Source organism: Eptatretus burgeri, chromosome 9 (assembly GCF_056783735.1).
Source record: "Eptatretus burgeri isolate ZD-2024b chromosome 9, Ebu_testis_v1, whole genome shotgun sequence".
Lineage (NCBI taxonomy): Eukaryota > Metazoa > Chordata > Myxini > Myxiniformes > Myxinidae > Eptatretus > Eptatretus burgeri.
In genome coordinates, this window is record NC_140969.1 from 55160298 (window position 1) to 55184489 (window position 24192).

General features: G+C 41.5%; 1 protein-coding gene across 1 annotated transcript in view; it reads left to right on the forward strand.

The window, feature by feature from the left end:
- The window catches only part of CSMD3 (CUB and Sushi multiple domains 3), a 1047538-nt gene that overhangs the window by 15172 nt on the left and 1008174 nt on the right, over positions 1-24192 (forward strand). Inside the window, exon 3 of the mRNA XM_085893781.1 lies at positions 17607-17685. Coding sequence (XP_085749907.1) covers positions 17607-17685 — 79 coding nt within the window. The remainder of the gene's footprint in view (positions 1-17606; positions 17686-24192) is intronic.

Below are 24192 nucleotides of genomic sequence, written 5' to 3' on the forward strand. Positions count from 1 at the left end.
GTTAACATCGTTCGTTATTGTTTGTCCTTATTTGAAAAGGCTTCTTCAGCCAAAGTAAATTGGAACAAAACGAGCGCCCTTTGGCTCGGTCCGTTGTGCTACTTGGTGCCAAGACTTCCTGCTCCACTGTCATGGGCCAATGATGGTGTGAAATGCCTTGGAGTGTTCTTAGGTAATAATACCACAGTAGCAAAAAATTGGGTTGGTCTGCTCGAGTTTGTTGAGGGTAAACTGCAAAAATGGAAAGGTCTGATCACACAACTGTCATATCGTAGAAGGGTCTTGGTCATCAACACACTGGTGGCCTCTATCTTATGGCACAGGTTCTTCGTGCTGCATCCTCCAGCGGTGTTGCTTCAACAGCTCCAGAAGTGCTTCGTGTCCTTTTTCTGGGACGGAAAACACTGGCTGCGACCTGGGGTCCTCAGTTTACCACTGACCGATGGAGGACAAGGCCTGGTCGACATAACGAGCTGGCTAATGGCCTTTCGACTCTCGGTTGCTTTTCGCATGCTATACACGCGACCCTCTCCACCATGGGTCAACGTCACTCGTCACCTTTTGCAACAGGCTGGGAGGCTAGGCTATGACCACTCTCTTTTCCTGATGGACCTTTCCAAAATCGACACATCCCCCCTCTCTGGTTTCTATCAGAGCATACTAAATGCGTGGCAAGCTCTGACAATAACAAGAACTACACATTCTTACACGAAACAGATGTTTCTGGAAGAACCTTTGTTCTGCAACTCCCTTTTCCATGATATGCCTGCTGATGGGTGTTTTATTCAACGCTTTACCGACAAGGGCGTTCAATCTGTCGCAGATCTTCTCAGCCCAAACGGCAGCTGGATCGGAGCTGATGCATTGGCAAGCCTGGTCGGTGTGCGTTCCTCTGGAATCGTGGCACGCATATTATGTAGTGTGCTTTGGACATACCCACAGCTCGCACCTGCTTGGGAGCAGGATCACCAAAGCAATGAACAAAATGCACATTGAATACCTTCTCTCTCTACCTTTCCTGAACTCGTATGTGCTTTTTCTCTTGCCAGCCCTCTTCCTTGTCCCCCTTTTAACGTAGGCTTCAATGGCCAACCCAAACAAAAAGACCTTTATTTGGGTTGTGTCAAATTTCTTTCGCAACGGCAAATAACACAGCAGAAGGTTCGATGGAGAGACCTCTTACCTTGTTCTCCCCCTTATTTTCCTAACTGGAAAGGTTATCACCCTCCTGTACCACCATGACATGGTGACCTCCAATGGAGACTAGTACACTGGATCCTTCCTTTTAATCACTTGTTACACCGTTTTTCAAATCTGTTTGTAGATGAATGTCCTTTTTGTAAGAAATCTGAAAACCTTTTTCACATCTATATTGAATGCCAACGGTTGGCACCTTTATTTATTTTACTTCGGAATTGTTTTGTGAGGTTTGGTTTGATTTTTAACACTTGTGTGTTCATCTATGGAATGGATATCCCACACAAAAATTCCAATGCTGTGTTTGCCAATTTCCTGCTTGCTCAGGCAAAGATGGCAGTATATAAGTCAAGGAAAAGAAAACTTGACGGTGTTGAAGTAAAAGATGAAGATGCTTTGTTTTTGTTCCAAAACCTTGTAATAAGTCGTGTTAAATTGGATTTTGCTTTCTTTTCAGTAACTGGAAGATTACCGCAGTTCGAATCAAAATGGTGTATAAAAGAAGTTATTTGCAAAGTCCGAGAGGAATGTTTATCCTTTTGTGAAATGTTTTGTATATAATTCACCCGATTCATCCTTTCCTTTCTTCAGAAATTGTTTCTTGGTTTTCCTTCTTTCTCTGAAATGAAAACGTAACTCCCATTTGGGGGCTTTCTTTTCTATTTTTATAATAAAAAGATACAAAAGTCAAAAGATACAAAAAAATGAAACTTCACCAACTTGTAAAGGTAGTTTCAACTGAGAAGCCGATTGATTTTTGAGGTCAAAGGTCATCTTGAGGTCAATTTTCTAAAATCGTCATTTTTCATCCGATTTACTTGAAAGTTGAACAGAATGTTCATATCAGCTTACTGCATTGAACCACCAATTCTTTTTAGGTTATCCTTGGTGAAAAGGTCAACATAGGCCAAAGGTGAACAGCGTTGGTGAGATTTCTAAAATCCTCAGTTTTAATCCGATTGATCAGAAATTTGAAGAGTATTTATATTTCAGGTCACTGAATTCGACCAACCAATTATTTTTGAGATCACCATGGACCAAAAGGTCAACATAGACCCAAGGTCAACAACTACGGTGATATTTCTAAAATCCTCCATTTTCATCTGATTGACTTGAAATTTGAAGAGTTGCACATTTGGTGATTGAATTCAACCACAATATTTATGAAGTCAAATTTGTTTCATGGATTTTACAAGTGTCGTGCTCTGCATGTTGTCGTCTTCTTGTTTGTTTGTTTGTTTGTGTGCAGGATATCTCAAAAAGTTGTGGATGGATCTGGATTAAATTGTGTGGACAGGTTCAGTGTGTGACAAGGACGAACTGATTAGATTCTGGTGAAGATCTCGATCTGGGTCTGGCTACTAGAATGTTTTCAGTGATTGTTCTCCATTGAGAGATAGTATCAAAAATTATATACAGCACGATATCTCAAAAAGTTGTGGACGGATTAAGATGAAAGTTGGTGCAGATGTTGGGTGCATGAAAAGGAACAATTGTTTCAATTTTGGCAAATATTCGTTTCCGGATTCAGATCTGATAATTTTATAAGTGATTTTTCACCAATGAGAGATAGCGCTGAACTGATATATCGCAAGATATCTCAAAAAGTTGTGGACGGATTCGTAGGAAACTTGGTGAACACCTTGGGTGTGTATCAAGGACGAAATGATTCCATTTCGGTGAAGATCCGAATCCTGATCTGGATACGAGAATTATTTAATTTTCAAAGTGATTCTTCACCATTGAGATAGGGCCAAAAATGATACATAGCATGATATCTCAAAAAGTTGTGGACGGATTCAGCTGAAACTTGGTGGACACGTTTGGTGTCTGACTCGGAAGAATTGATTCAATTTTCGTGAAGATCCGAATGCAGATCTGGATATGTTCTCGTGGATCAGGCATTGCGTGGCAGAAGTTTGCGCTCTACCGAGTGCCCTTCTAGTTCCTATTTGTTTTTGTTGTCTGAAGGAAAATTAATTACTGACAACAGTTAACTTTCTCTAACCCAGAGTAATGACATGAGAAATTCTCCATTCGGAGATAATCAAACAAAGCCCCTCCCCCTCCACCATACTCGATTTCTCACAGCCACCAAGAAGGGGTTTTTTCAGAGCCAATAAAATGTTGTTTTTTAATCTTAAAAGCTGAATGAATAGTTTCTAATGCCAGGATTTCCTTGGCAAGAAAGACATAAAACAGATTAATCTTCAGTGCCACAAAAAGACCTTTATTGTGAACAATATCGGTGAAAGAAATAGAACGCACTCAGCAGAGCGCATACCTCTGTCAGGCTGAACAGTTTACATTTCATATCCCACTGATAGGCTGATCTGAATCCGGACTTGAACCAAAATCCAATCGGATGGTTCTTGTCACCTACCCAACTCATCCACCAAGTTTTATTATAATCCATCCATAACTTTTTGAAATATGCTGCATATAGTTTTTGGCACTATCTCTCAATGCTGAAGAATCACTTAAAAAAATTCTCGGGTCCGGATCTGGATCGTTGCCAAAATCGAACCCGTCGTCCTTGTCACACACCCAACCTGTCCACCAAGTTTCATCTGAATCCATCCATCACTTTTTGAGATATCCTGCTTACAGGCAGACAAACAGTGGTGAAAATATAACGTCCACCCACCTTCAGTGGCAGAGGTAACCATAAGGGCACTCAGTGGAGTACATACCTCTGCCACATAATGCATGATCTACGAGAACATATCGGGCCCAAAACATTTTTGAGATATCGTGCTATATATCATTTTTGGCCCTATCTCAATGGTGAAGAATCACTTTAAAAATTCTAGTAGTCGGATCCGGATCCAGATGTTTCTCAAAATCTAATCAGTTCGTCCTTGTCACCCACCCAACCTGCCCACGAAATTTTGTGTGTATAAGTCCACAACTTTTGGAGATATCCTGCACACAGACAGACAAACAGACAAACAAACAAGAAGATGTTGTGCAGAGCACGATACTTGCAAAATCCATTGACCTCAAAAATAATTGGCTCATTGAATTCAGCCACCTGAAATATAAATCCTCTTCAAATTTCAAGTCAATCGGATGAAAATTGAGGATTTTAGAAATCTCATCTCAGTTGTTGACCTTTGGCCTATGTTGACCTTTTGACCTCAAAAACCAAAGGCTTATTCCTTATGACAAACTCTACTGTGTGGTGAAGTTTCGTGAAGATCGGTTTAAAATTGTGACCTGTATGCGATAAACAGACAGAATAACAAAATCGACTGACCAATATACTTAAAATTCTTCGATTTTGTAAGTAACAAACAGCAGACAGAGAGGGGTGAAAACATAACCTCCTTCACCTTCGGTGGTGGAGGTAACAATACATAATCAAAAGGATATTCGGGCATTTGTTCAGCATTACTTTCCCGATCTTTACGATGTGAAGGATACTGTTTATCGAATTTTGCAATATTTACTCCTTCCTTTCCCACATCGTATGAGGCTGTGCGGCTGTTTTTGAAAAATGAAGAAACTTTGGAGCAACTCTTTGTCGCACTGAAAAAATTCCTGAATTGCAAGGTGTCCGGCCTTCGATGAAATTCCTATGGGAATTGAATTCACCTTTTGGGACCTGCTGGGACCAGAACGACTTGGTGTTTTGACTGACCGCCTGCAGTCAAGCTGTCTGACTCTCAGTTGTAAAGCAGAACTCACTCTCATTTATACACAAGATAGATCTTCACCTCTTGGAAAAAAAAAAGCACCCAATCTTATTGCTGTCTGGGAACTACGAAATATTTTGCAAAGCACTTGCAAATCATCTCAAGCCTGTTATTACGCAGATTGTTCATCCAAAACAGTTATATTGTCCCTTATTCATGATATTATTTTTATTGTTCGTAACAGGATCAATATTTGTGCTGTTGAGCAAAGAAATAATGGTTTGCTTGTTTTCAGATCAAGCAAGCCTTTTGACAGTATTGATCAGTGTTATCTATTTTCTACTTTACACGGGTTTAGGTTTGGGTAAATTTTATTTTAATCACTTCCCTTTCAAGGAACTTCAAAGCAGGGGGGAGGTCATCAGGCCGAACGAGCCCGAGTAAGTTTATTCCACCTCTAGTTGTTTGTCTGTACTCTGTCCCTTTAAAATGCCGAGTGTCAAGCAAGGAGGCAACTTGCACCATTTTTTAATAAAAGCTTTGGTATGACTCGGCTGGGGTCAAATTATAGGTACTGACCTCCCAGACTCAGAGTGGATGCTCGAACCATTACGTCACTGAGTCTGGTAGTTGCATATTTTTTTTTTAATTTAACGATTAATTCTGCATTTGTTTATTCTACAATAACGTTTACAGTTTACTCAAGTTAATATCTTGTGCCAACCTTTTCAATTAATGGGTATATTCAGTAAGTTATCCCTTGCTTGCCTCTCCCTCAATCCCCATCCTAGTCCTCTGTGTACTTGCTATCCATTGAACCTCTTCTTATTTTGTTGCTTATGCCACTTCAAGGTTTCTTCTTCTCTGACAATGTTAGACCCCGTTAAGATTATAGCCAATGCTGATGATCTTTATGCAGTTATCATTTGTTATCACATACTTTGAATCGTAGCTGTCGCCAATCAAATGCAATGAGAATACGGATATGATTTTGCACACAGCGTCGAGGGAAACCACCCGAAGGCCAACAGAAACCGTGTCACAACAAAAATCTATCAAAAACGTCAATGAGACATTATTTTGTGAAAGCAGTAATTTTTTGCTCTTATTGGCAATAAAATTGGGGGGATGTTCAAAGAGACAACCACCAAAAGCAGTGGAGTTGGCAACTAGGCAATGCTGCAATACAAATTTATGGTATTAGAGGTCTCAGATTTTATTCTTTATAACTTCAAAGTACTTTTGTTGATTTCTGAGATGAGAGAGATGGAGGAAACACTGGTTGTGGTTTGTTTGACTCAGTTACACCCTCGTCAAAGGTCATCAGAGGTTAATTGATGTCACCAGGAGGGTGATGACTTTTCATTTGATCTCACTCAGGAAGCTGTTGAACTCAGATGTCTTCTGGAATCCCTTTGCTCACTGCCTCTGAGGCATGGATCGAAGCTTCTCTTTGACCAATAATTGTTTTTTTTTATCGACATAGGGAGAGTGAATTTGTGCTGAAAGCCTGATTAGGCCCTCAAAAATCGCCGTGAAAATCGTCATTATTCAGGCAATGTTTTTAAATGAGCCAATCTTTTAAAACACTATCTTTGAAAGAGTCTGCTGTGACTGTTATTTTATTCAACATTCTCTTGATGGTGTGTGTACTGAAGGTGAACATCTTAGAAATGCTTCCTCGAAATATAAATCATCTGTGGATATTGATGCTGGTGGCTACTGGGATCAAAATTCCTCAGAATAATTGGGAGAATTTTCTCTGTTATTTTGTGCTGTTTTAAACAGGATGGTTTAAAATGGTTTTCGAAGGTAGAGTAAGCTTCTCCCTGATCTCAATTCCCCTGATTTCGGAATTGTTAGCCTCTTGTGAAGGATTTAAAACTTTGTTTCAATGGAACACTATTCTGTAGGTATTATGTCAGCACTCTCACTTCTAAAATACCTTCAGAGCTGCAGATTTACTAGAGAAGAATGCTCCGCAGTCACCTTTCCACAGCAGTTAATTGGCCTGTCATGTACAGGACCCTCATTGTCAAGCAAATCTATGGATTTTAGTTTTGGATTGGCACATTATATTTCACCTGTAATGTCTTATCACATCCAATGTGTTCTAATATTTCAGAAATGTGCTCCTTTTGTAATGCCTCTGAAACCATCTTCCATGAATTTGTTGGGTGTCAGAGGTGAACATTCCTTCTAACTTTTTAATCACCAATAATCCAGGGCATAGTTTTGTTCTTTTGGTGGTCTTTTTGTCTTTGATATTAATATTAATTGTAGATGTAACTCTAATTTATTTTCTAAAGCAAAATTCATATTATTACTGTCACACACACACACACACACACACACACACACACACACACACACACACACACACACACACACACACACACACACACACACACACACACACACCTGCAAAAGTAGGTATATGTTTTGTTTTCATGACTGTATACCTACTTTTGCAGCCCCCTGTATATATATATATATATATATATATATATATATATATATATATATATATATATATATATATATATATATATATATATATATATATATATATATATACACACACATATGTATACACACATACATATACATATGCACATACATAGAGAGGGAAGGGGTGGGCAGTGCCGGATTTAGACTTGGTGAGTCCCAAAGCTGTATAAAGCATGGAGGCCCCTTGTTAAAAAATTGCACCAGAAGGTCTCTCAAAAATTGAAAACATATTTGCCTTTTAATTATTTAATAGCAAGGCATTTAAAGTGCAAAATACAAATTATTTTCAAATGAATGCATTAACTGATTACACATTTATCATTTGGTTGGCTTGATCTCTATCATAGATTATAGTATACCATGGAAACAATACTTAAATGTAATTTTAAAAATAATTTTAACATACATTAATATATTGTTACGGAAATGGCCCTTATTGGACTACTAAATATAGGATTAGCTCAGATCCTCCATTAAATGCATGTTTGGCTGGGTTGTATGGTAAAATGGACGTTACATGTGTGTCGGGAGGTGTAAGAGGCTGTTTTGTTGTTTGTACAGTAGTGGTGGAACGAGAGCTTCTTCTTCTTCTTCCCCAACCCGGATGAGGCTCCGCCCAGTCGGCTGAGGGTGTGGCCAAAAAGAGGAAGTGAAGCTAAGGGGAGGAGTTTGTCAGCTTCGCAGGGAGAGGCGAGCGTGGAAAAGGGAAGAAAAGGTGACTTGATAGAGAGAGAAACTGAGAGGACGGATTTGGGAAGTCGGGCTTCAAGGCGGGAAGGCAGGAGAGGAGACGACGGAGCCTCTGACGGTCCCTGCTCACACCAATGGCTCGAAACGTTTGCCGATCCGCTTGACGGAGCCCGGCACCTCGATTTGGGCCTTGTCTGGTGCACAGTTGAGGCCCATCATCGACCTTACGTGGGGTCAGAGCATGCGGAGACCGCGTGCAGTGCGTAAAGGAAAGAGTGCAGCACCGCCATCTTTCCACGCGGCACGTTCAAGCTGGGGCTCAAATCCGTGGACAGCCGCCTGTTGCGAGCGACATTTTTGCTTTTGACACTGTCCTCTCGTCCAGGAAACATCACCAAGTACTCTGTCTTGTTTAGTACGCATGCTGTCTGTCTGTCTGTCTGTCTTCGTCTGCACGTGTTGTATAAGGCATATGTCGGTAGCGACCCCCACGAAAGCTGTAGTCCGTGGTTCCCTAGTTAAGAACGGGTTAAAGATTGTTAATGAAAGCATTGTCGTGAATGTTTTGCTTGTGTCATGTTCCCCGATGTTCCCCAATAAATCTGGTTGATTCGGATGAAGTTGCCGCTTTGAGTTAATTTGTGTCGTGTCGAGGAACGATCCGTTGGATTGGCATATAAAACCAAAATGATAGCAGACTGGCAGAAAACGCTTGGCATCAGACACAACCAGTCTGTAACCGGGGTTCTATTTCCCGAACTGTTAAGGTACAAGGATTACGTTGGTATCACGATTGAAGACGCGTGAGCCGAGGCCTGTGCTGAACCGGCGTTATAAACCCCAGAGATGGCAGTGGTGAGGGTGGTGCCAAGAATCGGGCGAGAATCCCGCCACCCCGGATCCGCAACAATATATACAAAATTCTGACAAAATAAGTAATCAGGATCACTTTTATTGATATACGTAAAAATGAACTTGTTTGCAAAATCAGAAAAATGATATCAGGTCAGGTCAGGTATGGGAGCATGTGCCAGAACAGCGCGTCGCTGCGTCCACTTTCCGCCGGTACTCCAGGGGCCTCCGTCTGGCCATCCCCCAGGCAGATGCCAGGCCCATCCCCATCTCCTTGAGATGATGGTCAACCTGCTGCAACCATGAGGCACGTGGTCGGCCCACTGGCCTCCTCCACTCATGAGACTCCCTCGCTGAGAGAATCTGGTGAGCAGGATCAGCGTCAGGAAAACGAGCCACATGTCCATACAGCCGCAGCTGACGCTCACGGACTATGCAGGTAACAAATCTCATCCGAGTCTCTCTCAGCAACCGCTCGTTGGACACAAAATCCGACCAGCGATAGCCAAGGATTCTCCGAAGAGACCTGGTACCAAAGGAATTAAGTCTCCGTCTCAGATCCTTGGTCAAAGTCCAAGTCTCGCACCCATAGAGCAAGACTGGAAGTACCAAGGACCTGAAGACTCGGACTTTCGTCCTCCCGCACAGGTACCGGCAGCGCCACACCCATGATCCAGTGAATCCATGACTCCCCAGGCCTGACCCAGACGTCTATTGACCTCCGGCTCACAACCTGCGGAGACATGAATATCACTGCCAAGGTAAGTGAATCTATCCACGACCTCAACATCCTCACCACAAACAGACACAGACAGGACAGCAGCATCCAAGATGTCACCGAAAGCCTGGATCTTTGTTTTGACCCAAGAAATCCGTAATCCCAACGGCTCCGACTCCTCATTCAGCACCTCGAGGGCCCCCAAGAGGATGTCCAAAGTCTCCGCAAAGATGACTGCATCATCTGCAAAATCAAGGTCCGAGATCTTGACATTGCCAAACGATGCACCGCAACTTGATCTCTCCGACATCCTCCCAAAATCCAGTCCATACAAGTGCTGAAAAGTGTGGGGGCAAGTACACATCCCTGACGAACTCCAGTAACAACTGGAAATAAGTCAGAGGCGGTACCACCACACTTCACAGCACTCTCAGTACCAGAGTAGAGTTCAGACATCAGATCGATCAGTTTCGGTGGCACCCCACGAAGACCAAGAATCCTCCAGAGGACATCCCGATTCACTGAATCGAACGCTTTACAGAGATCAACATAGGCTGCAAGCAGCCCCTGCCGAAACTCTCGTCTGCGTTCAGTGAGGACACGAAGAGCAAGGATACGGTCAATCGTTGACCTCTTTGGTGTAAAGCCTGACTGCTCTGGACGCTGGTGCTCAAGCAGATGGTGGCGAACCCTATCAAGAATTATCCGAGCAAAGACCTTGCCCGGCACTGAGAGCAGCGTCACCCCTCGGTAGTTGTTGCAGTCTTGGCGATCACCCTTCCCTTCCCAGAGAGGGACAACAAGGCCCCTCTTCCAGTCAGTTGGGATGATGCCTGTGTTCCAGGCAGAGCACAAAACTGCATGCAACGACGCGAGTGCAGCATTTCCACCAGCCTTGAGAAGTTCAGCATGGATGCCACAGATCCCTGGAGCTTTGCCCCATTTCAACTGGTTCACCGCAGCCCGTGTTTCCACAAGCGATGGTGGACCACAGTTGATTCGAGGGTCAGCAACAGGGATTGTAACACCCTTGACGTCCAACTCGACAGCTGGGGGATCAGCCTGGTACAACCAGCTCAAAGTAACCGGCCCAGCGGGCCTTCACTTCAGACTCCTCTGTCAAGAGCCTACCACTCTCTGCTCGAACTGCAGTGCTCCGAGGGATGGGCTTGGATGAACGTAATGCGCGAATTCCCCTGTAAGCGGGACGAGAATCACCTGTCCACAGGTGATGCTCTACCCCTCACAGATTCCTCGCACATAGGCCTCCTTGTCCACCCTCAGTGCACGTACAGTTTTACGCCTCAGCTCCCTGAACAGCTCAGCTCTGCCATTCAGCCTGGCCCTGCGACTCTGGTCAATGGTATCCAGTGTCCCTTGAGAGACAAAATTCTTCTTTGCCCTGCGGTGAACTCCAAGGCATCCACCGGCAACATCAAGGACGGTGGTCTTGAAGGTGCTCCACAACTCTTCAGGACCCCCCAAAGCACCCAGACCCCCAAGTGTCCACTCAGCCTGTTCGCAAACTCCTCAGCTACTCTCTCATCCCTGAGCTTGGCAACATCCAGCCTAGGCTGGGATGGTACCATTCTCCAGGATTTAAGGTGCAGCTTTAGAGTTGCTACAACAAGCCTGTGGTCAGTATTGAGGAACTGAGCACTCCGGTAGACCCTGCAGTTCTGGATCATCCTCCAACGACCGTCAATGAGGACATGGTCAATCTCCTTTGCCACACCGCCAGCGTTGGAATACCAAGTCCAGCGATGAGCTTGTGGGCGCTGAAACCATGAACCAGCCACCCTAAGTCCATGACTTCTTGCAAAGTCAAGGAACTTAGTGCTATTCTGGTTCATAGTTCCTGACCCATGGGGACCAACACACACCTCATAACCATCCCTATCAGTTCCAGTCGATGCATTGAAATCCCCCAAGACTAGAAGTGTATCTCGTCTAGGGCACTGATCAACCACAGACTCGAGGGTGGCGTAGAATGCATCCTTCACGGTAAGATCACTCGCCTCAGTCGGAGCATAAATAGAGACCAGGGAAATGACACCTAAGGAGTGACGAATCCTTAATCTCATAATACGCTCGTTGACCGGTGTTACCTCAATTATCATTGGGGTCAGCTTATTGGACACAGCTACAGCAACTCCTTGGGTATGGTAACCATCAGAGCGACCAGACCAATAGTAGGTGTAACCACCCACCATTATCTCGCCGCAATCCGGTCTCCGAACCTCAGAGAGAGCTGCAATCCCGATGTCCAAACGCTTGAGCTCAGATGATAACAGAGACAGGTGATCATCCTCTCTTAGGGATAGGACATTCCAGGCACCCACCCGAAGGGACCGCCTCAGGTTAACCCAAGGAGACCGCCGTCTGGTGGACGACACCTCAACACCACTCCGACACACTCTCCCGCAATCTGACCCAGGGATGTTACCCCGTGGTTTCCCTCCTATCAAAGATTGGGGGTCCTGAAGGCTTTGCCCCAATCCCATCATCCGGTGAGCTGCCCTGCGAAGGGAAGCTGCACAGGAGGTACTCCCACGGAGTGGGTTTTCAGATTTTTTTGCGTTTTTGCGTTTTGCGGAATGAAGCGTTTTACGGTGGCCGGAGTGCAAATCCTGCCACCAACCTCCTGATAAGAAGTAACCCAACTGCAGGAGGACGTCCGCAGACACAGTTGGGCACTAGATATGGATGGCCGTTGGCTCACAAGGAGCTCCTCCGCCCTTTGACAGGTTTTGTTTTTAATCCTGCTGGGTGTCCATATCCAAACACCCTCCTCACCAGAAAACCTGGTGGGGGAGACGGTTTAGTCGCCGACAACCCGACCATGGAACAGGTTAGTACAGGTTTACATGGTACCTGTAGCAGGTCACAGATGTAGCATGATATCAGATACAACTTAAAATGTTTTCTGTCTTGATTTCCCAAAAGCAAAATCATGAATTGTTTCCTCAAATGATATGCTACGCAGCTCATCGCTTTCTATGCAGCTTATCTCTTTCTGTGCACATGATGGGAAGTGCAGACAGTTTTTCTTGACACCTGGCTGCTCTCAGTTCATTTCTGATTCTCTTTAGCTGTGAAAATGACCTTACCCCTGGACAATTTGTTTTCATCAGATATAAGAATAGTTATAACATTGCTTCCACATTAGGGAAAACAAAACGAATCTTTCCTTGGAAGATGATTTGAGACAGATCTTTGTGGCAAATTTGTTCTTTACCTGGATAATTCTGCTGGGCATAAGCAGAGAAGTTTGCTCTAAAACCACACATAAAAATTTGCTGCACAAGCCATTTAAAAACTATACATATATAATATATGTTGTTCGTCTTTCGGCTGCTCCCGTTAGGGGTCGCCACAGCGGATCATCCGTTATGATCCACACACTGATTTGGCATAGGTTTTACGCCGGATGCCCTTCCTGACGCAACAATGGTCGCCTCTTACGACAGAGGGATAAGGATTGGGTTTTGCCATGATTCCGGGCTTTCTGACACCCTCTCATAGCGTGGCCCAGCGCAGAGCTCCCGTCCTCAAGCGATACTCCAGCCCAAGTACTATACGTATATAATATATATATATATATATATATATATATATATATATATATATATAATATATATATATATATATATATATATATATATATATAATATATTAGTATATTGATTTTAGGTGGTAGACAGTCAGGCAACCCTCATGTTACTTTTCGAAACTCTGGGAAGTACCACTGCCTTGCGTTGGGAAGGCTTAATGGCGATTTTTCGTCATGATGGTTTCCCGCACCAAGGTAGCAGTTCTTTAGGCTTCATTCACACATTTTTACACGTCTTCTCACATTTTTTGAGGCCCCTGCGGATTGTGAGACCCTAAACTTTAGCTTATGCCTAAATCTGGCACTGGGGGTGGGGGGGGGTGAGAGAGAGAGATAGAGAGAGATAGAGATAGAGATGGAGATAGAGATAGAGATAGATCGGAGTGGGGGAGAGAGAGAAGTGACGGGAGAAGTTTGTATATACATATATATTCCATGAACACATTTTAATCATGGACAATTATTTATAATAAATATCTGGTTTTGTGTTTTTTCAGGTGATGTGAAGGATTAAGCTTTGAAAAATTGAACCCAATTATCAAAACCTAAAATTGACGAATGGAGCATTGAACACAGAACCGCCATTGTGAAGCTTTATTTTTCCAATCACTACTCGATTACAATTGCTCAAAGACAGTTTTGGGAAAAGTTTGGTTTGTGAACATGTCCCACACGGAATTCAACATTGTGCTGTATTAAAGCACACAGGAGAACTGGCAGTGTAGCAGATGTAAAAAGGTCAGGGTGAAGGAATTCAGTGAGAACTGAAGAAATAATTGAAAGAGTGACAGAAGCAGTCCGACAGAGCCCATACAAGTTGACAAGAAGGAAATCTCAATGGTGAGGCATTAACAGGGAAACTTTGTGAACAGTTGTGAAGAAAGATATTCGTCTTTACACTATATCCTTAAAAAAATCCAAGTGTCACAGCAGTTTAAACCAACAGACAATCTATGATGAAATAAATCATATTTCTTCTGAAACACTTCATCATGCAATGGAAGACTTATATTGCCGCTGCCGTTAATGCATACATTTCAACGGAAGTTATCGGACATCAGTCATTTTCAAAAATGGAAGAAGAAGTGTGAATGTCACCAATATTTCCATGTGTTGCCCTTTTAAATTTCTGGTATCCCTAAGTTGTACTGTTCAAATGAAACAATTTCTTCACGACACAAATCTGTTCATGAATTAATTGTCACCGAATATGGCATACACACGTACACTGTACACTCGACATGTTTGAAGGAAAAATTCAAAATGCTCATGCTTTGTTGAACAATGTTGTTATTATTCTTAAAGCTTTGGTTGCATCTCAAGTTTAACTTTGCATCAGCCTTCCACAAGTCATAGATTCTCTCTTTGTATAACTTGGAGGCATCGTTTTGAATTAAATAGATGTGTGCAGGCTTTTTTGCTGTGGGGATGTGGCAGACAATCCTAATTGATGTGGATTCGCTGTTCCAGTTCTCATAGTGAATTTACGAATCATTATCGATTATTAATAATCTTCCACCTTATCGGAAAATTTGATGAATAATTGTGGCTAATTGCATTTGTTTTTTGACTTCCATTATTTCCATGCTGTTTTCTGTTTGTTTGATTTTAGCAATAGTCAATCGGAATTGCTCTTACGTTTTTATTTTGTGGGTTTTTTACTTCTTTTTATTTTTGTTTCTAATATTGACAAGACTGTTTTTGTAATCTTGTGAATTTTTTCTCATTATTTTATGATTTGTTTAAATATAGTGGAACAAAATGTCAAATGCCTTTATCTTTCTCTCTCTGTGTCTCTGTCTCTCTGTCTCTCTCTCTCTCTCTCTCTCTCTCTCTCTCTCTCTCTCTCTCTCTCTCTCTCTCTCTCTCTCTCTCTCTCTCGCTCTCGCTCTCTCGCTCTCTCTCTCTCTCTTGCTCTCTGTCTCTCTGTCTGTCTGTCTCTCTCTCTCTCTCTCTCTCTCTCTCTCTCTGCGTGTCTCTCTCTCTCTCCCTTTCTCTCTGCGTCTCTCTCTCTCCCTTTCTCTCTCCCTTTCTCTCTCCCTTTCTCTCTGCGTGTCTCTCTCTCTCTGCGTGTCTCTCTCTCTCTCTCTCTCTCTCTCTCTCTCTCTCTCTCTCTCTCTCTCTGTGTCTCTGGCTCTCTCGCCCTTTCTCTCGCCCTTTCTCTCTCCCTTTCTCTCTCCCTTTCTCTCTCCCTTTCTCTCTCCCTTTCTCTCTCCCTTTCTCTCTCCCTTTCTCTCTCTCTCTCTCTCTCTCTCTTTCTCTCTCTCTCTCTCTCTCTCTCTCTCTCTCTCTCTCTCTCTCTCTCTCTCTCTCTCTCTCTCTCTCTCTCCAAGAATTATGTACCGAAGGAATAGGAAAACTTTTACTCAATTGGGAAATGAGTCCATCCAAAGCTGGGAAATAGCTTGGAAAGTGATGTATTGTTTTTTGTAATATCCATAAAGGCTTGAGCTAGCCGTTTGGTTGAGCGGTTAAAGATTCATTTCTTCCTCCACTGGCTGATGTGGATTCAATTTTTTTTTCTCTCTCTGTCTCTGTCTCTGTCTCTGTCTCTGTCTCTGTCTCTGTCTCTGTCTCTGTCTCTGTCTCTGTCTTTCTCTCTCTCTCTCTCTCTCTCTCTCTCTCTCTCTCTCTCTCTCTCTCTCTCTCTCTCTCTCTCTCTCTCTCTCTCTCTCTCTTTCTTGTCCTCTTGACTCATTGCAAGCCTCTCACACTCTTTTTGGCATCTTTTCCACTCCTTTGAATTGATATCACCAATTTGTTGTCATTCTCATTTGGTTCCCTTTCTCACTCATTTTGGAATTTCATTCACTTAGGACTGAATTTCATACTCATTGAAGTCATCTCACACTCATGAAATGGTTGTTTCAGTCATCTTGTATTTTTGCTTGGATTTACTGCTTCAATTATTGTGGCAAAAGTACATCCCCATTAATGGGAAAAGCAATCAAAATTACCCAACCCCAGTGATGTGAAAAGGAAGCAAAAGTACCCGTCCCTCGTAACAGGAAAAGGAAGCAAATTACCCATCCCTTGTGTAAGGAAAAGCAAGTAAATGTAACGGACCCCAGTGACGGGAAAAGCAAGAAAAAGTACCGATCCTCAGTGATGGGAAAAGTTTAAGTTCATCACACATTTTAAATTGTTTCATAAACTTCAAAAAGGTTAATTTTGTTGCACTCTTGGTTTCACTCGGAGCCAAAGCTTTGATCTAATTATACCTCACACTGCAAAATGGTGGCGAAATTTTAGGCAGCGGAGGCTGAAAAATGAATTGAAAATGCTAAATAACCAATCATCAGCTTTTTGAACACAGCGCAGGAAACAGTGGCCGAAAACTGGAGACAGACGAACGCACGGACAGACACCACGGTTCTCAATGTGGACTGAAGAGATTTTCTTCATTCATTTGGACCTCTTGCTCTCACTCACTTTTGGACTTTCATTGAATCAGGCCTCACTCCCTTTCACTAAGCTGATAAAGGGACTCCAAGGGCTTAGGCACAGATGCTAATGGTATGTGAAGTTTCTTTCAGCAATTCTGACCTCTCGCTCATTTTGTAATTTCCTTGTAATTCACTTTTCAGGCCTATGTGTCCGGTCTCTCAATCAAGCTTCACACACACCCATTCGAGTCTCCAGCCATTTACATATACTACCCGACTTAAAGTCATGGGGATTCCCTTCAAACTTATCACTTGTATGTCCAATTCACATAAACATGAATGCCGTCAGCAGAGTGTGTAAATATTCAGGGAGCAGTGTCATTGCTCACTTTCAAAGCTTCGTTTTCTGGAGGAACAAGTTAACGGAGTTCCAATGAGAGATTATTTAACTGGCTCTCAAGAAGTGGACACCTCTATTTGTCCAATTTCATCTCCTTTTACCATGCACAGTTGAACCTTGGGGAATATCCTCATGAAGTTGCATGTCCAGGCATAACCATCCCTACCTCATGAAAATCTTCTCAAGAGGGAAGAGAACTATACAACGGGCTGTTTGTGGATCACATGTATGTCTCAACACACAAAACCTCCATAATGTGAAAAAATACCCCAAAGTAACGGGAGTCATCACGATGATAAGCAAGCACAGGAACAATTTGTGGAGCCTTGAATTCCATGGAAAATAAGCCTTTTAACAATGTGGATAATCCATTGTATCACATAGCTGAGTGCAAAATTTCAGGTAACAATGGGCTTTGAAATGTGGAAGCAGGCTTTGTGGAGAAACTAGTTTGGGAATACATTGTTCACTTCTGATGCGAATGTAAATTGTATGGTTTAGAACTTTAGTTACTGAATGAAAGGAATGCCATCTCATGATGCAGGGATCTTTGATTCACATCCTCAATACTATGTTTATTTTTTTTTTCATTGTCTGCCAGCAAAAACAATGTGATCAAACTCCTCTCTGCGCATGTGTGGTCAGGACGAATCCAGAACGAAAGGACTGTTCAACGGCAGGTATGTCTTCCTTTTCATGTTTCAAATCGTGTTCAAAATATAAAATTTGATCTAAATCAGTTGTTCCTCGATCATAAACAGATGAGATGGATGGATGGATATGAACCAATCGCTTAACCCCGCTTTTTGCTTCGCGTGCGCTGGATAATGACTTGCTTTGCATGCACCTCAATTATGTTTGGTGTGAGGGCTTTCTCTCATTATCTCTTTTGGCATTATGGCTGAAGTACTTTTGTATGGTGTTTATTAATTTTTGTTGAAATAAATAAATAAATAAATAAATCACTTTTTCCGCAAAAACACCTGTGTCGGCAAACCTGCTTTATGTTCCTTTTTGCAAAAAGAAAAGCTTGAAAACGTCTTTATGTTTTGTTGCTTTAATAACTTGTTCTGATTTGCAATGTTCAAACTCTCTCCGTGGTGCCATTTCGAGTGTTTATTATGTACACACAGCAAATTTCAAATGGGGAGAGGAGCAAATAGAGACTTTCAATGGAGAAAATGAGTAAGGGAGAAGGATGAGAGAGAGAGAGAGAGAGAGAGAGAGAGAGAGAGAGAGAGAGAGAGAGAGAGAGAGAGAGAGAGAGAGAGAGAGAGAGAGATATATATATATATATATATATATATATATATATATATATATATATATATATATATATATATATATATATATATATATATATATATATATATATATATATATATAGAGAGAGAGAGAGAGAGAGAGAGATAGATAGATAGATAGATAGATAGATATATATAGAGATATAGAGATATAGAGATATAGAGATATAGAGATATAGAGATATAGAGATATAGATAGAGATAGAGATATAGTTTTGGGGGGAGTGTGTAAAAAGGGGGAGAGAAGGAGGTGGTGGTGAAAAGGAAAAGGAGTAAAAGAAGGCCAGGTATGAGGTGGGGATTGTGGAGTGGTCAAAATGTGCCATTTTACATACACAATATGTATATAACCCCAATGTAACGATTATGCACAATGAGTTGAAACGTCTAAATTTTTCTATAATAATGTACTATTTACATATAACCTAAACATAATGACAAGAGCATCACAGTATATCAATGTTCTTTTCACATTACTGTTGAGAACTTTAAACAACTTGGTATGTGGAGTGGGTAAAGAAAGCATTGTTACATTGTCACCGCTGTTGTAATGGGTCCCCTTGGCCATCTCTGAGAAAAATGACAACACAGACACAGACAAACGGCTCTCTTATAGTATCGATTCCACAAGCAAGCATAGACGATCAAAAATCTTCAACTCGATGAAATGGTTAATCACAAGGGTATCTTGAATCCACCATTTTTAATAAATAACTATTCGGAAAAGTATTTACCGTTTCTCGATGTCTCTTCACAAAGATATATCAACATGGAACACAGGAGACACAGACAGGCAATTGCACGAGAAAACAACGTTAGGAGCTCTCTTCAAACATTAACTCTTCCTCCACTTGGACCAAGATGACAGTCGCGAGCTTCGATAACAGCACACTCGACTGTGCTGATAAGTGAAAGAAGAAGGAATGGATTACAGTTTCTCGAAGCCTGTTGTTGACTTAATTGTTAAGGTGGCTGGCTTAAGATCCTCGGGTCTTGAACTCAAAACCCCTGTCAACCATTGAATTAACGCCAGGTGCGTTAATATGCAGTCACAGGCTGCATATGAATTAATATAACAGTTTATCTGAAGAAATGAAGCAGATATCTTCTTTGTCCACCGAATCCCAAACAGTCTCTCTTGAGTCTTGACATGGCGGAGACAAAGTATAATTGTATAGGGAGCTCTGTTTTGGCCGGTCTGTTGTCCAGGGTATCACATGGCTCAGGGCATGGATATTGAACACTTTGGATTGCTCTGGCCTCGCTTCCACATCCCTTTGCTCTGCCCTTGCCTGCTTCCTGGTCCAGCTTCACTTAGCTCTGTCTCTTTGTTCCTGGACTTCCTTGACTGCTCCTGCGTATCATCTGTTTTGGGGTTCCAGCTTTCAAGATCATTACATCACCTTTCCCCCACTTCTTCTCTCACTCTTCCATCAAAAAAACGTTTGGCAGGGGATACTTATTGACCACACTTCTATGCTTTATGTGGGGAAGTGAAATATTTCCTTCAACAGTGGATCTCAAGATGACAGTGGATCTATCGAGGTGCTGTTGCTGTCTCAGGCACCATATTTAGAGCCAAGAGTGGGGGTGGAAGCTCCAACTCCCCACCTGATCAAGCATCTTACTCTTAAAGTTGCAAATGAAACTTTTATCAATGGCTGCTGAACAATGAATAACACCCTGGTAATCTAGGTCCTTGGTAATCATTTCCATTTTGTATCTCATGAAGAATTATGGAGGTGCTGTCAGAAACAATGACTGCAATTTTTGCAGTCATTGTATTTTTGCAGATAAGATACAGTTTATGCCTGCAAGAAAGCTCCTATCGTAAACCTGGAAATAGTTCTGGTTTCTCCCACTACACTGAAAACTTTTAAAGATTGACCATTCTTCATGTATGCTCATAAGCTGTAGAACTTGGAATACCTCTTAAAATTCACACTACCTTATCTTCCATTACTAAAAGCATCAACGTCTGTTCTTGTGTCTGTCATGCTTTATTCATAAGCATTCCTGCTGTCAGAGTAATAAAAAGAAAAAGAGCAATCAGAAATTGCAGAGCATCGCCATGACTTATTTTAAGTGGTGTATTTTTGATAGGTTTTAGAGTAAATCCAATATGGCTGCCAAACCACGTGACCTGTGATGTCATATGTGTCCCTTTTGTTCCTCATGGAGAGGCAGTCGTATGTGTAAAGTTTTGTCTCAATCTGTTCAGCCATTTCAGAGAAGGTTTTTGAAGGTTTTAAAAATTTTTTAAACAATATGGCTGCCGAATCACGTGACCGATGACGTCGTCAAAAAATTTTGTGGACCATTTTATCCAGAGATGACTGAAAAATGTTCACACTGATCGAATGTAGCATTCCACATATGCAATTATGACATCATAACGAAGGCACTGATGATGTCATAAAAATATTACACTCAATCCCCATGAGGAGTACTTGCTATTTGCCAAATTTCAATTTTTGCCTTGGTGCGGTTTCAGAGATTGAGGTCCAAAGTTTTTCCGTTTTTTCAACATGGCTGCCACACCACGTGACCTATGACGTCATAATTACCATTAAAATATTTCTGCATGAGTAGTCGCACCAATGGTGAAAATTTTGTCTCAATCCGACAACCACTTGCACAGAAAAACACGAAAGTTCTGTGCGGACAAACAAACAAACAAACGGACCCAAAGGCAACACGCCCTCCTCCGGCGAGGGTAAAATGGGACCGTTGGTAAGCTAATCATCTATTTACTTGGTGAACAAAAATGTCAAAGTTATAAAACGTCGAGTACAATTGTGTCTTCATTTGCTAATTCCCCTATTTCTGACGTTTATTGTGAGAGGAAGAAGGAGCACGATGAATGACAGTCGACTCACCACTTGGAGCACATGAACAAAAGGTGGACCGAGGTTATATTTTCACTCTTGCCTGGCTGTTTGTTTGTCAGTGAGCATGATATCTCAAAAAGTTGTGGACATATATGAACGAAACTTGGTGGATAGGTTGGGGGTGTGTGACAAGGGACTAATTGATTTGATTTTGGTGAAGATTCGGATCCAGATACAAAAAAAAATTGAAGTGATTTTTCACCACTGAGAGATAAATTTCCCAACATCTCAAAACGTTATAGACGAATTCAAACAAAACTTGGTTGGGTGTGTGACGAGGGATTAATTGATTTGATTTTGGTGAAGATTCGGATCCAGATACAAAAAAAAATTGAACTGATTTTTCACCAGTGAAAAAAATATATATTTCCCAACATCTCAAATCGTTATGGACGAATTCAAACAAAACTTGGTTGGGTGTGTGACGAGGGATTAATTGATTTGATTTTGGTGAAGATCCGGATCTGGATACAAAAAAAATTTGAAGTGATTTTTCACCAGTGAGAGATAAATTTCCCAACATCTCAAAACGTTATAGACGAATTCGGACGGAACTTGTTGGATACGTTGGGTGTGTGAGAAGGAAGAATCAATTTGATTTTGGTGAAGATCCATATCCGGATATGAGAATTTATAAAGTGATTTTTCATCATTGAGAGATAGGACTAAAACTGATATATAGCCCAATATCTCAAAAAGTTATGAACAGATTTGGACAGATTGGGTGTGTGACAAGGAAGAATTGATTCGATTTCGGTGAAGATCCGAATCCGGACACGAGAATTTTTTAAATGATTTTTTTTATCATTGAGAGATATGACTAAAACTGATAAATAGCCCAATTCCTAAATAAGTTATGAACAGATTCGGACAAAGCCTGGTGGACAGATTGGTGGGTGAGAAGGAAGAATCGATTAGATTTTGGTGATGATCCGTATCTGGATACGAGTTTTTTTCAGTGATTTTTTTATCATTGAGTGATCGGATTAAAATTGATAAATAGCCCAATATCTCAAAAGGTTATGAACAGATTCGGACAAAGCTTGGTGGACAGATTAGATGTGTGACAAGGACGAATCGATTCGATTTCGGTGAAGATCCGAATCTGGACACGAGAGTTTTTTAAAAGTGATTTTACATCATTGAGAGATAGGGCTAAAACTGATAAATAGCCCAATACCTAAAAAGTTATGAACAGATTCGGACAAAGCTTGGTGGACAGGTTGGTGGGTGAGAAGGACGAATCGATTTGATTTTGGTGAAGATCCGTATACCAGAGTTTTTTTTAAAGTGATTTTACATCATTGAGAGATAGGACTAAAACTGATATATAGCCCAATACCTAAAAAAGTTATGGATGGATTCGGACAAAGCTTGGTGGACAGATTGGTGAGTGAGAAGGACGAATTGATTCAATTTCGGTGAAGATCCGTTTCTGAAAACGAGAATTTTTATTCCCGCGCTTTGGAAGAAAAGTGGGAATATTGTGATTGTCTCCGCCGTCCATCCGTCTGTCTGTCTTACCCTGTAACTCCTCCTACACCGTTTGAAATATTAACTTGAAACTTTGGGACATAGTGGATATATGTATGGGGAAGTGCACAACACTTTCGGATTTTTGATATGACCCCGAGGGGCCGGGCCAGAGGGGTTGGGGTCATGGGGTCGATAAAAAAAAAAATTGTCTTATAGCTTTTTAAATCAAACATATTCATGAGTTATACATTTACCAACATATTTTTTTAAACACATGATGAACAGAGGGTGCTTGGGGGTAGGGGGTGCTTAGCGGATAGGGGGTCAAAATAGCTACTCCTACACCGTTTGAGATAGGAACTTGAAACTTTGGGACATAGTAGATATATGTATGGGGAAGTGCACAACACTTTCGGATTTTTGATATGACCCTGAGGGGCCGGGTCAGAGGAGTTGGGGTCATGGGGTCGATTAAAAAAAATTGTCTTATAGCTTTTTAAATCAAACATATTCATGAGTTTACATTTACCAACATATTTTTTTAAACACATGATGAACAGAGGGTGCTTGGGGGTACGGGTTCAAAATAGCTCCTCCTACACCGTTTGAGATAGGAACTTGAAACTTTGGGACATAGTAGATATATGTATGGGGAAGTGCACAACACTGTCGGATTTTTGATATGACCCCTAGGGGCCAGGCCAGAGGGGGTGGGGTCATGGGGGCTGATTTTTTTTTTAAAGTGTATTTACCATTGTACATGGTGAATTATTTTATAAAGAACTTACTTATGTGGCTCCCATGAGTGACAAACAGTCACAGGTTTTACTGTATTTATCTAATTGATTATGAATAATTATAATTAATATTATACGCAGTTCATTCCTATGATTAAATTGATGCACAGTTCTATATTGCTGGACAGTGTTAAATTAATGTTTCATGAAATGTTGACATGTTTGCAATGACTTCTGATTGAGTAAACATAGTAAGTCTTTGGTCATGAAGCACATCAAATAGAAAAGAATGGTCAATCCATTTTGCAAGATAAAATTTCACCTAGTTTAAAGTCATTTTACATCATTGAGAGATAGGGCTAAAACTGATATATAGCCCAATACCTAAAAAAGTTATGAACAGATTCGGACAAAGCTTGGTAGACAGGTTGGTGGGTGAGAAGGACGAATCGATTAGATTTTGGTGAATATCCGTATCTGGATACAAGAGTTTCTTAAATGATTTTACATCATTGAGAGATCGGATTAAAACTGATATATAGCCCAATACCTAAAAAAAAAGTAATGAACAGATTCGGACAAAGCTTGGAAGACAGGTTGGTGGGTGAGAAGGACCAATTGATTCAATTTCGGTGAATATCTGTATCCGGACACGATCATTTTTAAAATGATTTTTCACCAGATTGATGGGGCAAAAGACTACATGTAGCATGATATCTCAATCAGTTGTGAATGGATTCTGCCAAATCTTTGTGGATGAGTTTGTTAGATTGACAAAA